We start from the raw sequence: 14,118 nt of genomic DNA on the forward strand, positions 1-14,118 counted from the left end.
TCCCGGCGCGGCTTCCGTCCCGGTTAAGATGGCGGCGCCCGGGGTCCTGCGGCGCGGCAGCAGAGGGTGCCGCCGCCCCAGGCGAGGTCGGGCCGCCCTGCGCGGAAGAACCGCCCCCAGCAGCGGCAGCACCACCACCGCCTAGCAAAGAATGTCAGGCCCCGCCCGGGACGGCAGCCGCACCATGGATTCCTCCAGCTCCTCTAACTCCTGTTTCTCCGTCGGCTCCGCCAGTCCCGGCGCTGTCGTGCTCCTCTACTCGGTAGGCGCCCAGGGGAAAGAGGCCCGGGGCGGGGCCGCCGGAGAGGACTCCACCCGCCCGGCCCCGGCCTCCTGCGGGCCGCGGCCCCCCCGGCCCCCCCGGCCCCCCCGGCCCCCCGGCCCCCCGGCCCCAGAGAGTGGGTTCCCGGGCCGCGCGGGAGGGGTTGGGTGCTTGACTTGGTTTCCAAGGCAACGGTGTATCGGTGCGTGTGTAGACGTGTGTGCGCTTTTAGAAGTTTCTGTGGGTGGTGGCTCCTGTGGTTCCTTTCCACTCATCCCTTCTCGGACCCTCCACCAGGCACGGGGCCTTCAGGGAGCCCCTGATACAGGAACGAGACGCGAGGATGGGCCTTTCCGCCCCTGGCGAGGGCCAGCCTGCGGGTAGACCCGAGAGACCTGCGGGTCTGACCGGCGGCAGAGGCTTCAGCCTGTGGCTCCCCGCCCCGCCCCGCCCCGCCCTTCGGCTGCCGCGGTCCTGGGAGAAAAGTGTTGGGCTTGCATGTGGGCATAGGATTTGAAAGACGGAAAGTTTTTGATCTAGGAAGATTTGGAACTTCCGGAAATTTTCATTGCGTTTTTGTCCTCCGTCCGTACCTTTTGCAGTAGTCATTTCGGAAGACCGGCGTGTTCGGAGAGGCCCCCCAGCCTCTCCACAGCTTGCCTCCCGGCCCCCCACCCCTCCCCCTCCCGATTTTCACCGATCTTTTTTGCCACCGGAATGTTGGTCACTCACAATTCATGTGAAGAAATTATGAGGTAAACGGTTTGTAGTTCTCAAAATTGCACAATTGTGGGGCAACTGGTCTTTTTTTTTTTTTTAACCGCTAAATTATGTCTACAGGGAAATAAAAAGAATGCATTTTAAAAGCACGTTACTGTGTCCAGGTTAGTGCCAGTCTCTGACTTAAGTATAGTATTAATTTGTGTAGGAAGATCACAGCAGCAAAAAGACAAGACAAGGTAAACAAAAAACTCAGTTTCAAAAGAAGCGATATAGAGGGCTCCCTTCACATTGGGACACCAGTATTCCTTGGAACTTGGGGAAACGTCTCTTTCCTTGATGTGGAGAGCTCTGGGTTTATAATTGCTGTCAACTGTCCACTTGTGTGAGGATTATTACTTTAACCTCTCTCCTCATTGACCTTTTCATTCCACATCTGTGGTAGAACTATTTTGACCTCATTTTCTGACTGCTAATCCAGGGCCAGCATGTAGGGAAGCCGGTTGCTGTGTAGATCTGACTCGCCATAAGTAGCTTTCTCAGCCCCCAGCTGGTTTGTGAGTTGACGGTAATTTTGCAGGAAAGAGCAGGGTTTTTTTTACTTCCTCATTTACCAATGGTTCTTTCATGAGAACACTTCTGTAAGCTTTTTCACGTGAAAAATTAAGGCAATTGTATGTGAGCTTTTTCTGCGTCTGAATCTGGCCAGAGCCCTCACTAACTCTCAGGATTGTGTCGTCTACTTTCATGATAACCTGAACTTTTTCTTACTGTTTCAGGCTGTTCTTATTTCCTCAGCCACCGTTATTGTGCAATACTTCACCTAATGTGAGAGTAGTGCTTAGGGATATTTAAGATACTCCTGATTGCAGCAAACATTGCAGCACTGGTTGATTACCTACAGCATCCTACTCGTCATACTCATTACTCTCAATGTCTGAGATATGGAAGTAAAAGATCCAGCCCTTGCCTCTGCGGACTTGAAGTCATGGAAATAAGCAATTACAGTTGAGATAAGGGCAATGATGGAATCATGCCAGTATGTTGTGGGAGGAGTGAAAAGGAGCACCTGACTTGTCCAGGGCTTCAGGGTTTTTAAGGAAAGGTGACACCTGAGCTGACTTTGAGGTGTGAATGGGAGATAAGGGAGGAGAGGAAGGCTGGCCTAGGCATCCATGTAAGAAAGCCACTCCCTTGCTGTTTGGGAGGACCAAGTAATTAGATAAGGGTGGAATAAGGAGACATGAGAAACAAAACTAAGGAGGTATCTGAAGATATTTCCTAAGGGGGCTTTATATATTATGTTTATACACCTTTAAGGATAGAATCTTCACTTCCTAAGGGAACATTTCAGGATTATAAAATTTGTGTTTCATTTGTTTTGTTTTGTTTTTTTAAATATTTTATTGATCTATTTGACAGAGCCCAAGTTGGTGGCAGAGGGAGAGGGAGAAGCACACTCCCTGCTGAGCAAGAAGCCTGATTCAGGACTCCAGGATCATGACCTATTGTGAAGGCAGATGCTTAACTGACTGAGCCACTCTGGTCCCCCCAGATTTGTATTTTTGGAAGTCTAAGAAGACTAGGTTGCTAGAGTGGTTAGTTGTGTGGATAACCTTTATTTGAGTAGAGACTGTAGGAGGAGAATCTGATTGGAGAAGGAATCTGATACCAAAAGCACGGAGATCAGCAGAACACTATTACAGTAATCCAGAGAAGTGATGAAAGCCTGAGGCAATGGCAGTGAGCCTAGGGAGAGAGGGGATGGGTGAGTTTGTGTGATCTTTAGGACAGTTGAATGCGGTGGCTAAGGAAAAGGAGGTGGGTGGATGTTGCTGCCTTTTGCTGATAGGAAATCTGGGGAAAGGAGCAGGTATAGTCAGGGTAATATATTTCAGTTTGGAATGTGTTCAGTGTGAGATGCGTGGTAAAATTAATGATTTCGAACTTACGGATTGCTGTGTTATGGACCAGATACATCACAAGGTGTTTGGGAGATACCCAAATAGAATTAGAAATATGGTACCAGAGCAAAGGAGGAAGGTCTGGCCTAAATACATGCATTTGTCAGGCATCAGCAAGTAGACTGTATGTGAAGCCATAGGTCTGCTTGAAATCTTTCAATGAGATGACAGAATGAAAAGAAGACTGGGAGTAGATAATTACTGTACCCAGAACCCAAATTATGGCTTTCTCTTAGAGTCTGAATGAAAAATCGGGACTCCTTACAATGCTTACAAGACTGCATAATTGCTTCCTCCCTGATTTTACTAATCTTGCTCACAGGGCTTCAACCACACTAGCCTTCTGTTCACTGTTCCCTCTGTATGGCATGCCGTTTTCCCAGAAATTTACATTTGCTACCTTCTCCCCTGTTTTTTTTTTTTTCAGTCCCAGCTCAAATATCTCTCAGAGAGGCCTTACCCAACCATCCAGTCTAAAGTAGCTCTCCAGGGCAGCCTGGGTGGCTCAGCGGGTTAGCTCCGCCTTCAGCCCAGGGCGTGATCCTGGAGACCAGGGATCCAGTCCCACATCAGGCTCCTTGCATGGAGCCTACTTCTCCCTCTGCCTATGTCTCTGCCTCTCTTTCTCTGTGTCTCTCATGAATAAATAAATAAAATCTTAAAAAAAAAATAAAGTAGCTCTCCAGTCCTTTCTCCTTACTGTATTTTCTTTGTATTCCCTTTCCAGTGTTGTACTACAGTAGTCTTGTACTGACTCTCAAAGCTGATTGATAAATTTTCATGACGTTAAGAGCACATTGGTGGAACACAACCATTATCAAAAAGTAAAGATTAAGTTTTATAAATTTACAGTTAAATAAATTCTGTTAAAAACAAAACTAATAAATGCTCAAAACTCAACACCTCCTAATTATTTTCATTAGATTTTACTGTTACCTCTGCTTTCTTTTTTTTTTTTTTTTTTTTTTTTTTAATTTTTTTTTTTTTAACTTTATTTATGATAGTCACACAGAGAGAGAGAGAGAGGCAGAGACACAGGCAGAGGGAGAAGCAGGCTCCATGCACCGGGAGCCCGACGTGGGATTCGATCCCGGGTCTCCAGGATCGCACCCTGGGCCAAAGGCAGGCGCCAAACCGCTGCGCCACCCAGGGATCCCTACCTCTGCTTTCAAGTTTATGTCTGTCAGACTGTAAGATGGAAATCCTATGTAATACTGGTTACTACCTATCTGTCCCCAGATCGGTGTTCGGTGAGATCATGCTGATAGCTTCAGGTCTGCCGTGGGGGGAGTGTAAATACGACAGAAATCAACAAATGCTAGAAATCAGGGCTCTCGTGTAGTTAAACATCCACCAGCATGCTACTGCTAGTAGGCCTAAGTAAAACTTGTTTATTTGTCTGTCTTTCCTGAAGGGAGTGTAAACTCCCTCAGTACCCGGTTTTTGTCTGCCTTGTTCATGCTCTATTCGTGGCCTGTAGAACAGTGCCTGGTGCATTGTGCGCTCTCCGTAACTGTCTGTGGAATGAATGGATACTCCAGAGCAGTCAGCAGGGAGGTACAAGGAGAAGCCTGTTTAGCTACAGATGAGGGGCTGCTATAAAAATTTAGAGAAACAAGGGGGGGGGAAATAACCTAAATCTTTCTGGGACTCCTCTGTGTATTGTGCTCCTACATGAGTAGCCATGTAAATATATTTATTTTATGATGGTAAATACTTCTCCCTCATGGTTTACGGAAGGCCAATGAATGAGTAGTTAACATTCAACCCAAGCTGCATGTAGGAGTCACTTGGAGTGCTTTTAAAAATAATTCTGATGCCCAGGTACCATTCACACACCAAATTAATCAAGAATATCTGGGGGCGCCTGGGTGTCTCGGTTAAACACCTGACCTTTTTCTTTTTTTTTTTTTTTTTGAAGATTTTATTTATTTGTTTGAGAGAGAGAGAGTGCACAAGTCTGGGGAGGAGTAGAGGGAGAAGGGGAGGGAGAGGCAAGCTTCCTGCTGACCTGGGAGCCCCTCTCAGAGCTCTATTTCAGGACCCTGAGATAGATCATGACCTGAGCTGAAGGCAGATGCTTTAACCAACTGAGCCACCCAGGTGCCCCTAGTCCAACTTTTTATCTTAGGTCCTGGCCTCAGGGTGTGGAGCCTACTTTAAAAAACAACAACAACAACAAAAAACACTATGTGGGGACCTGAGCATCAGTATATTTTTAAAGTGACCAGGTTATTCTCATGTGCAACCTGGCTTAAAAACTACTGGATCAGACATCGACTTAGAACCAGATTGAGAGAAGTTTGAGCTTTAGCCTGTGAATATTGGGGAGCCATCATCAGTAGGGTTCAGGAAGTGGCTTTAGTCAGTAATTTACTTTTTCATTCTACAATGATTGAATTCCTATTAGGAAATGGGAATACAAAAACATATAAGACACATTACCTACACAGACAAGTTTACAGCCTAGTAGGGGAGATACCAATCCAAGCTAACAAAGTATATAGATGCTGTCTTGAAAGGCTCAGTCAAGACTCAAAGGAGAAGATGTTCAGTTAAGGTTGAGGCAATTGGACACAGAGATAAACAGTAGCTGTGGTTAATGGCTAAATATTTCCAGGTGAACAGTGGGGAAGGGTCTTTCTCCATCTCTTCCTCCTCCCCCCCATCTTCGTGCATATGTATATACATGTATACTTATTTATAAGTACTTTATATATTTATGATATAAAGTATATTTATAAGCATGTTATACATGCCTGTATGTTGATACATATAGTATATCTTTATCTCCCCAGCTGATTCTGATCCTTTTCTCTTTCCACTCCCAGGACCACTAAGTAGAAAGTCTTTGAGTCCCCTTTCATTCCTAAAATTATATAATTTATAATGATAGTTTGTTGCATTGTACCAAGTCTGAGTCTACATAAACTATTATTTTACTAATGAGAAGTGTGAAATTGGAGAAAGTTCTTGAAACTTATAACCAAGAGTATGGTATGTTGCAGTTTTACACCAGAATTCCATCAGTGAGAAGCTTTTCCCTCATATATTCTCTTTGTATGTGGGCATAAAAATGTTCATGTTTGAATATTTCGCATGTTTTAAATGCTACCCTTTTTATATTGAAACTCCTAAATGCTCTGCTGTTTATATTCTCATTATGCTTAGTCATGTTCTTAGCTTAACATTTGTTATCATTTTGTTACTTCAGCATTTAGTTGTTCAATTATGCTATATTCCAAGCACAGCTCTATGTTGAGAAATAGAAGGAGGACATGTGTTTCCCATCTTCAAGATAATTGCATTTTAGGGAGACTTGTGAATGATTGCAGTGCTATGAATACACACCCTAATAGCTGTAGGTAGTAGGTAAAGATGTTCCAATGAGGACAGCGGAGTCATTCCCTGTGGGCATCTCAAGGAGCGTTCCACAGCAGAGTGATGGCTGAGCAAGGATGACAGAGGAATGAAAAGGCTTTCGGGGCCCAGAGTTGAGCGTGCACTAAGGCCTAGAAGCGAGTCAACAATGGATTGTGTTGGGGAAATGCAAATCATTTGCTATTGAGTGTGGGGGCCAGTGAATCTAGAAAGGGAAGGACAGGTCAGGTCAGAGTTTCTTGTCTGATACCAGAAGTGGCTTAGGTCTTAATTCTGAAGGAGGTGGGGAGTCATTTAATTATTTTAAGCAGGGAACGATTTGGTCAGAATTGTGTTTTGAAAAGAGCACATGGCAGCCTGGTGGGTTGGTTCAAAGGGGCAAAGAGACCAGTGAGGAGGCTATAGTGATAAAGTACAGAGGCTGGACTTATGACTGAGGAATAGACCTGTTCTGTCCTTGAAGGCCACCTGCACCGTATTAGATGGATCACATGTAAGGATCAGGGAGGAAGGATCTAGAATAAGGCAAAGGATTATACATGGTACAGCAGTTGTTGAGATGCCTGGAAAAAAAACAGGTTGTAAGACTGTGCAGAGGAGAAAGAAGTTCAGTTTTGAAAAGGCCAAAGATGAAGTGTTTACACTAAATGTGCCCATCAGGAGTTCACATGGGAGAACAGAGCAGGAGATTCAACAGCATGTATAATTAGTACCTAAAACCAGTTAAGTTGGTGCGAGGATTCAGTACTGTGTGTGAAAACAAGAGGGCTGGAGATGTTAACATCAAGAGAAGTAGGAGGAAGGAAGACATGTTTTAGTTTTGGTTGGAACTTTTCCTCCCAAGTTGAGAATCGCTAGTTTAGAAAAATGAGGTGGATCTTCTGCTGTGCCAAGAGTCATGAATGAAAAACCAAAGTAGGAAAATTTCAGGAGGATTGGAAGAGGTGAAAGAGGAAGTCCTTGAGAATGGTGTCAGGCTGCTGGGGGCGTTTAGTAATTTGAAAAGTAGAAAGAGAGCAGGAGGGCACCTGGGTGGCTCAGTGGTTGAGCATCCACCTTCAGCTCAGGTTGTGATCCCTGGGTCCTGGAATTGAATACCGCATCAGATTCCCCACAGGGAGCCTGCTTCTCCCTATGTCTCTGCCTCTCTCTGTGTCTTTCATGAATAAATGAATAAAATCTCTAAAAAAAAGCAGGGTTTAATATTGAAATTAGGAAGAAATGTTGTTGCATTCATAATAGCAATGCATGAAAAATAATTCAAATGTCTATTGTTAAAAATATAGTGGAAGAAACTTAAAGGGAAGCGTTTATGACATGAAGTGGAAAAATCATGTGGCAATTCAAAATGTATGTGTGTCAGGGGAGGGAATATGTTCACTAAAATGGGCCCTGGGTCATCAGATGACAGGTGATTTTAGTTTTCTTTGTGCTTTACTGTGTCTTCCAGTTTTTTATAATGAACATATATCACTTTGGTAATCAGAAAAATACTTTTTTTTTGCCTTTAAAACATTTTATTAGAATCGTTTTGATTAAACTTTGTATCGTTTAAGATAAAGTAAAGAAGTAAAAATGACCTAATTGCTATTTGAGTGCCCCAGAATTGCTAAGCATTTTTCCCCCAGTAAGTTGACAGCTGCTCACACAACATGCAGGAAAGATGTAAGTTCCTAGGGTCTGCCCAACACTGGAGAGAAGACACCGTTGTGTCAGCAAAACCCATGGAAGCCAGGGAGAAAGGATGTGGCTTTTGGCTCCTCATTACAGCCTGTAGAGGGATGTGGCAGGACCATGCATGACCCAGGCATCCCTGCCATCTCAGCAGCAGTCCTACAAGAGGGTAAAGTCTAAACCTTAGCCCTTCAATCCACCAAGGGAAAAAGGTATTTCAAGAAGCTAGGGCACATAAAATGCATCCACTAAAATGTTTTAAGCCAATTATCAATACAGGAAAATGCCCATAACATACTTAGGCAAGATAAACTGTATTTTGTATGGTCCACATTTTGAATAAAAGCTATGTATTTGTGTAGCTGTGAATGAAAAAAAAGAAACTAAGAAGTGGTAAAGAGTAGTTATTCCTGGGGTGTAAAATTGTGAGCAATGTATATTTACTTGTATGTTTCCAAACTTTCCATAATTAACAGGGTGAGTGGTATAGGGTAGTGGTTAGGAGCAAGGTCTATGAAGCCATAAGGCTCGAGTTTGAAACATGTCTCTGCCCTTGGCGAGCTGAGGAACCCCAAGTGAGTTATTTTGCCTCTCCATACCTCGGTTTCCCCTTTGTTGTGAGGATCGTTTCCATATTAAGGAATAGTGCTTGGAATAGCAAATCAGACTGCTCACCAGTAGCTTCTAGGAGGACACTTTTTTTCTTAAGTGAATTTTTCTTAAATTTATAAGGAAATAGAAGGAAATGTTCCTTATATTTGTAAAACCCATGTAGTTTTATTTGATTTGACATCATTTTGAATTTCTATTTTATGCTTTAATTTTTAAAGCTAAGTAGAAGAGGCAAACAAATTTATCATTGTGCTTGATAAAATTGATCAGCTAAAATTGACTATAAAGTTGATTAGATTATTCTAGAGCTTAATGTCTCAATCTTTATTATCCTTTGTTAATTTTCCCAGAGGGGTCCTGGCTTTACAAAGATTGATTGCAAGCAGAAATAATAAAATATGATAACTCAGTATCAATTTATTGACCCCAATTTTCATTACATTTCTTCCTCTTAGTATAGGAAAGCCTATTCTCAGTGCACTCTGCTCTTGTTCATATGCCATAGCATAAAAATGTTGGCAAAGATGAAACCTTACTAATGTAATGTAGTCTCCAATCTTTCCTGATTTACTTTACAGTATGTGCATGACTTTCTTTTATTTGCCTTACCCACAGAAGGAGCTCAAAAAATGGGATGAATTTGAAGATATTTTAGAGGAGAGGAGGCATGTCAGTGACTTGAAATTTGCAATGAAGTGCTACACACCTCTTGTCTATAAGGGAATTACTCCTTGCAAGCCAAGTGATATTAAATGTAGTGTTCTCAATTCTGAAGAGGTTCATTATGTCATTAAACAGGTAAGTGATTCCCTCTTCAACCCCAGCCAGGTTTGTTCATTGTCAACAAGGAACAACACAGGAATGAACTGCACAGGTCCACTCACACATCAATTTTTTTTTTCAATAAATACAGTATGGTACTGTAAATGTGATTTCCTTATAGTTTTCTTAAAAATGCTTTCTCTGGCTTATTTTATTGTGAGAATACAGTATATCATACATATAACATTGAAAATACATATGAATCAACTGTGTTAATCAGGAAGGCTGTCAGTCAACAGTAGGCTATTAAGTTTGGGGGGGAGTCAAAAGTTACGCGTGGATTTTCAGTCACATGGGTGATCGGCACCCCACCCCCATGTTGTTCAAGGAACAGCTGTTGTCTGACAGGGAATGATGACAGTTATGTTGTCAATTACAATGAAATATGATACATGACATGCTAGTAAGAGTCCAGTGTACAGGGGCATTAATTACTTATAGGGCAAATACTTTTGTGTAGGGAACTAGGAAAGTGATTTTAAGTGATGCCAAAAAGATGGTTAGGACTTTTTCAGATGAAGTGGGTAAAGAAGTATTCCTAGCAGAGCAAATAACTTTTTCCCCATGGTTAAACCTCACTTCACATTGTAATTGCTGGAGAAACTTCCAAGAATCCCTGTACATAAATCTCACCCTCATATGAATTAAATCAGAATATCAGGGGGAAGGAGCCAGACATCCTAGTAGTAGTTTTTAAAGAAGCCCAATCAAGGGGTGTCTGGGTGGCTCAATTGGTTAAGCCCCTGACTCTTGGTTTCAGCTCGGGTCAGGATCTCAGGGTCGTGAGATCGAGCCCTGCATTGAACCCCGTGCTTGGCATGTCATCTGCTTAAGATTCTCTTTCTCCCTCTCCCCACCTTACCCTACCCTCACTTGGATTTTTTCTCTCTCTCAAAAAAAAAAAAAAAAAAAAAAGTTGGTTCCAAAGTATAGCAAAGTTTGGGAACCACAGGCATATTTTAACAACTAAAGACCATGCATATTCACAGTACTAAAGCAGTTCGGTATCACACCAAAGAGAGCAAAGAACAGGTAATGGTGAGAATTGAGACTAGAGAGCCAAGCAGGGGCCACATCACAAAGGGTTTTATAAATCATCCAGAGGAATTTGATTTTATCCTACATACAGTGCAAAGCCACTGCAAGGTTTCAGGTTGGAGTGTGACCTTCTCTGTTGATGTTTTATTTTATTTTTTATTTTTTTATTTTTTTAAAGATTTTATTTATTTATTTGTTCATGAGAAACAGAGAGAGAGAGAGAGAGAGAGAGAGAGAGGTAGACACAGGCAAAGGGAGAAGCAGGCTCCATGCAGGGAGCCTGAACTGGGACTCGATCCTGGGACTCCAGGATCATGTCCTGGGCCGAAAGCGGTGCTAAACCGTTGAGCCACCTGGGCTGCCCTCTGTTGATGTTTTAGAAACACCATTCTGCTACAAATGGAAACAGGAAGTCTGGTTATGATGCTCTTGCAATAATCCCTTTATGGGATAACAGTTGCCTAAATGGTGGTTGTAGAAACAGAGATGGACAGATTTAAGAATTTAAGAGGTAGGGGCACCTGGGTGGCTCAGTCGGTTACGTATCCAAGTCTAGATTTTGGCTTAGGTCATGATCTCAGAGTTCTGAGATTGAGCCCTGTGTCAGGCTCTGTGCTGAGCATAGAGCCTGCTTAAGGTCTCTGTCTTCCTCTGCCCCTCTCCCATCCTTCCTCACTCCCTCTCTTGAAAGAAAAAAAGAAAGAAAGAAAGAAAGAAAGAAAGAAAGAAAGAAAGAAAGAAAGAAAGAAAGAGAAAAGAAAGAAGAAAGAAAAAAAATTCAGAGGTAGAGTAGACCTTATTTATGACCAGTTGGGTGAATGAAGGGAAGGACAAGAGAGAGAGAGGATGACAGAAGAGCTCACTGAGATTCAGGATCTAGGAGAGGGAATGGGCATGGGAGAGAAGCTGAGGTCTGGTTGCTGTCATTTGAAGACATCATGATAGAGGTATTCAGTGGGCACCATGACAGCTTCCTGACGGCTGGCCCTCCCTGTCACGTTGTCCAGGTGTTCCCAGGCCTTGAGATTTACCTGTAGACATTGTGCTCCATTGACTTTTTTTTTTTTTTTAAGATTTTGTTTATTTATTACAGTGAACGAGAGAGAGCACATGAGCAAGGGCAGAGGGAGAGAAGCATACTCCCCTGTTGAGCAGGGAACATGACACAGGGCTCAATCCCAGGACCCCTGGATCATGTCTTGAGCCAAAGGCAGACACTTGAACCAACTGAGCCTAAGTTCCCCTCCATTGACTTTGAAATGCAATTTAGTCAGGCGTACGGCCTCAGAGAAGTTCTTTATCCCTACTGTTTTGTTTTGTTTTGTTTTTTTCTGATTTGAACATATGACCTATGCTCCTAATCTTTTTGGTTTGATCTGTCATGATTTGTCTTAGAGAAACTATTAGCCCTCCCTACCCCCACCCCTTTTCCTCCCTACCTCCTCCTCTTTGTCCCCTTTCTCCTCCTTCCCCCCTCCTCCAAAAGCTCCCCAAATAACTAATACACAGCCAGATTAAGTGTGACTGACATAAGCCAGCATTTCTCAAACTTGGCTGTGTTGCTGAGAAAAAAAAAATCACATAATGCAGGTAGCTTGGAATTATAAACTCAGAATTGGGCAACACACTGGACCCTCTGCGTTACCCAGGAATTCCCTGTTTCCCTAGTGAACTCTCTCCTGTTCTCCAAAATGGTAGTGTCCATGTCTGCCCTATTCTTTCTGAGTCTACAGCCTCCTCTTTTCACCCTCAACAAGTGACATTTCTTCCTACTTCACAAAGAAAATATAAACCATTATACGACAACTCTGTGATCAAGCTACTAATATGATATAGGTACATCTGATACCCATCATTGTCGTCTTCGCTCCTGTTACAGAGGGACAGGGAGCCCTTTCTCCTCTGGGAGTTCAATCCTCCCCTACTCCTTTGCTCTGAATTTCCTCTGCTCCCTCCTCTTCAGGGACTTTGCTCTGCTGTCTGTCCCTTCAAATGAAGCTTCTTCCTCTTCATTAGCTCTTTACTGTTGTCACTGAACTCGCTTGATTCTCTTCCAGCTGAAATCAGCCTCCTTTGGGCATATTCCTCTCCGTATGACTCAGTGCTTCCTTCCTCACTTCTGTTCTACTCACAGAAGAAGTTGGCTATGTTTTCTGTACTTGGGGCTGTACTTTGTCACCTTCCGTATATACACAGCTCACTGGGATCCAGTTTCCAACCCGCTGTAATTGCTCTTTCCAAGACTGTGAATGGTTCCTCCCTGATGGCTAAAGTCAACCTTGTCAACATCCTTTGTAGCTTTTGGCACACGCCCCCTCCTTTCTTTCTCTCCCTTACCCACCAAATCTTTTTTTTTTAAGGTTGTATTTTTAAGTAATGTCTATACCCAATGTGGGGCTCAAACCTACAACCCCAGGATCAAGAGTCATATGCTCCAACTGAGCCAGCCAGGGCCCCCCTCCCCCCCCCCATCTTTTTCAGCATTCTTCACTTGTCTTTATGGGCTTTTTTTCCTTTGCCTGTCTCTTTAAATGCTGCTGTTCCTCAAGATTTTGTTCTAATCCCTTCTCATTCTACCTACTCACTCACTGGGCAGTTTTATTACCAGAATTGTAAGTACCTTTCTTATGCTGATGTCTCCCTGTTATATTATTATTATTACTATGTTATAAATAAATAACAATATGTAATGAGTATTAGTATCTGTTACTTCAGCCCAGATCTCTTTTGAGTGTCATACGTATATTTTTCTGTTTACCGGAATACCTACTTGGAAAATCCAAAATCAGGATGAATGAAACTCTGAGACCCTCCCAGCCCTGCCACTGTACACGTACCCCTCCCAGTCACATGCAGTTTTGCACAGATCTCCCAGAACGGCCCCTTCGTTTGCTGGAAGCTCATAGCAAGCATCTGATGGCCATCTTCGGCTTCTTGCTTTCCCATCCTATGTTGTCAGTCATGAGGAGCCACCAGTTTGCTCTCCTCAACAGCTCTTGTCTCTCTTTGTCTCTACTGCCAACTCAAGCTGCCTTTGTTTTCACAAAAGCTACTGAAGAGCTTTTTGCCAAGGAAAGATGCAATTATTTCTGCATTTAAGAAACCACTCAGGTGTGTGACATGGAGTACAGACTGAAAAGGGACATCACTGGGACAAGGAGTCATAAAGCTGGTGCTCATCTTTTAATGTAATCTTAGGTTTCCAGGAAGAAGGATCTGGAAGTACAGACAGGTCTCTTGGGCAAATGAGAAGCCCAGTTGCACAGCATAAGAGATCAGGTCATTCTCTGCTTCTGTACTTCCCTCCATTCCTGGGGAAGGCAATTCCTTCTGAACAGACCAACCTGCTCACTTGTGTTCTTCATCTGTCTGACTCCTTCAGATCCCCAGGGGTCTTGTGTGTCCTGCTCTTCAGCCTTTTGCATGGGCCCACCTGGCATCAACACTCCCGGGCTGGGGAAGGCCCTCCCAGCCATGTCTTCTTCCTAATGCACCGTTTCTCTTTCCCTTCTCTTCTCAGCTCCTGAAAGGTGTAGTCTGCCCTCCCCCAGGCACCTCCTACTGTCAGCAGGTTGGTGCACTTGGTCCAGTAAGGTTGTGGATCTCCAAGTGACCCAGTTCAATGGGTCCTTTTAGTCTGTACTT

The 14,118-nt window shown here is 43.4% G+C and overlaps 1 protein-coding gene across 2 annotated transcripts in view; it reads left to right on the forward strand.

Moving 5' to 3' along the window:
• The first annotated feature begins 122 nt into the window (after window positions 1-122).
• Window positions 123-14,118, forward strand: part of GNPAT (glyceronephosphate O-acyltransferase) — a 33,951-nt gene continuing 19,955 nt past the window's right edge. For both annotated transcript variants that reach the window (XM_055308766.1, XM_055308767.1), the window contains exons 1-2: window positions 123-262; window positions 9,229-9,411. In XM_055308766.1, the coding sequence (XP_055164741.1) occupies window positions 152-262; window positions 9,229-9,411 (294 nt within the window). In that variant the 5' untranslated portion in view covers window positions 123-151. The remainder of the gene's footprint in view (window positions 263-9,228; window positions 9,412-14,118) is intronic.

The sequence above is a fragment of the Nyctereutes procyonoides genome, unplaced genomic scaffold (assembly GCF_905146905.1).
Source record: "Nyctereutes procyonoides isolate TBG_1078 unplaced genomic scaffold, NYPRO_anot_genome, whole genome shotgun sequence".
Classification (NCBI taxonomy): Eukaryota; Metazoa; Chordata; class Mammalia; order Carnivora; family Canidae; genus Nyctereutes; species Nyctereutes procyonoides.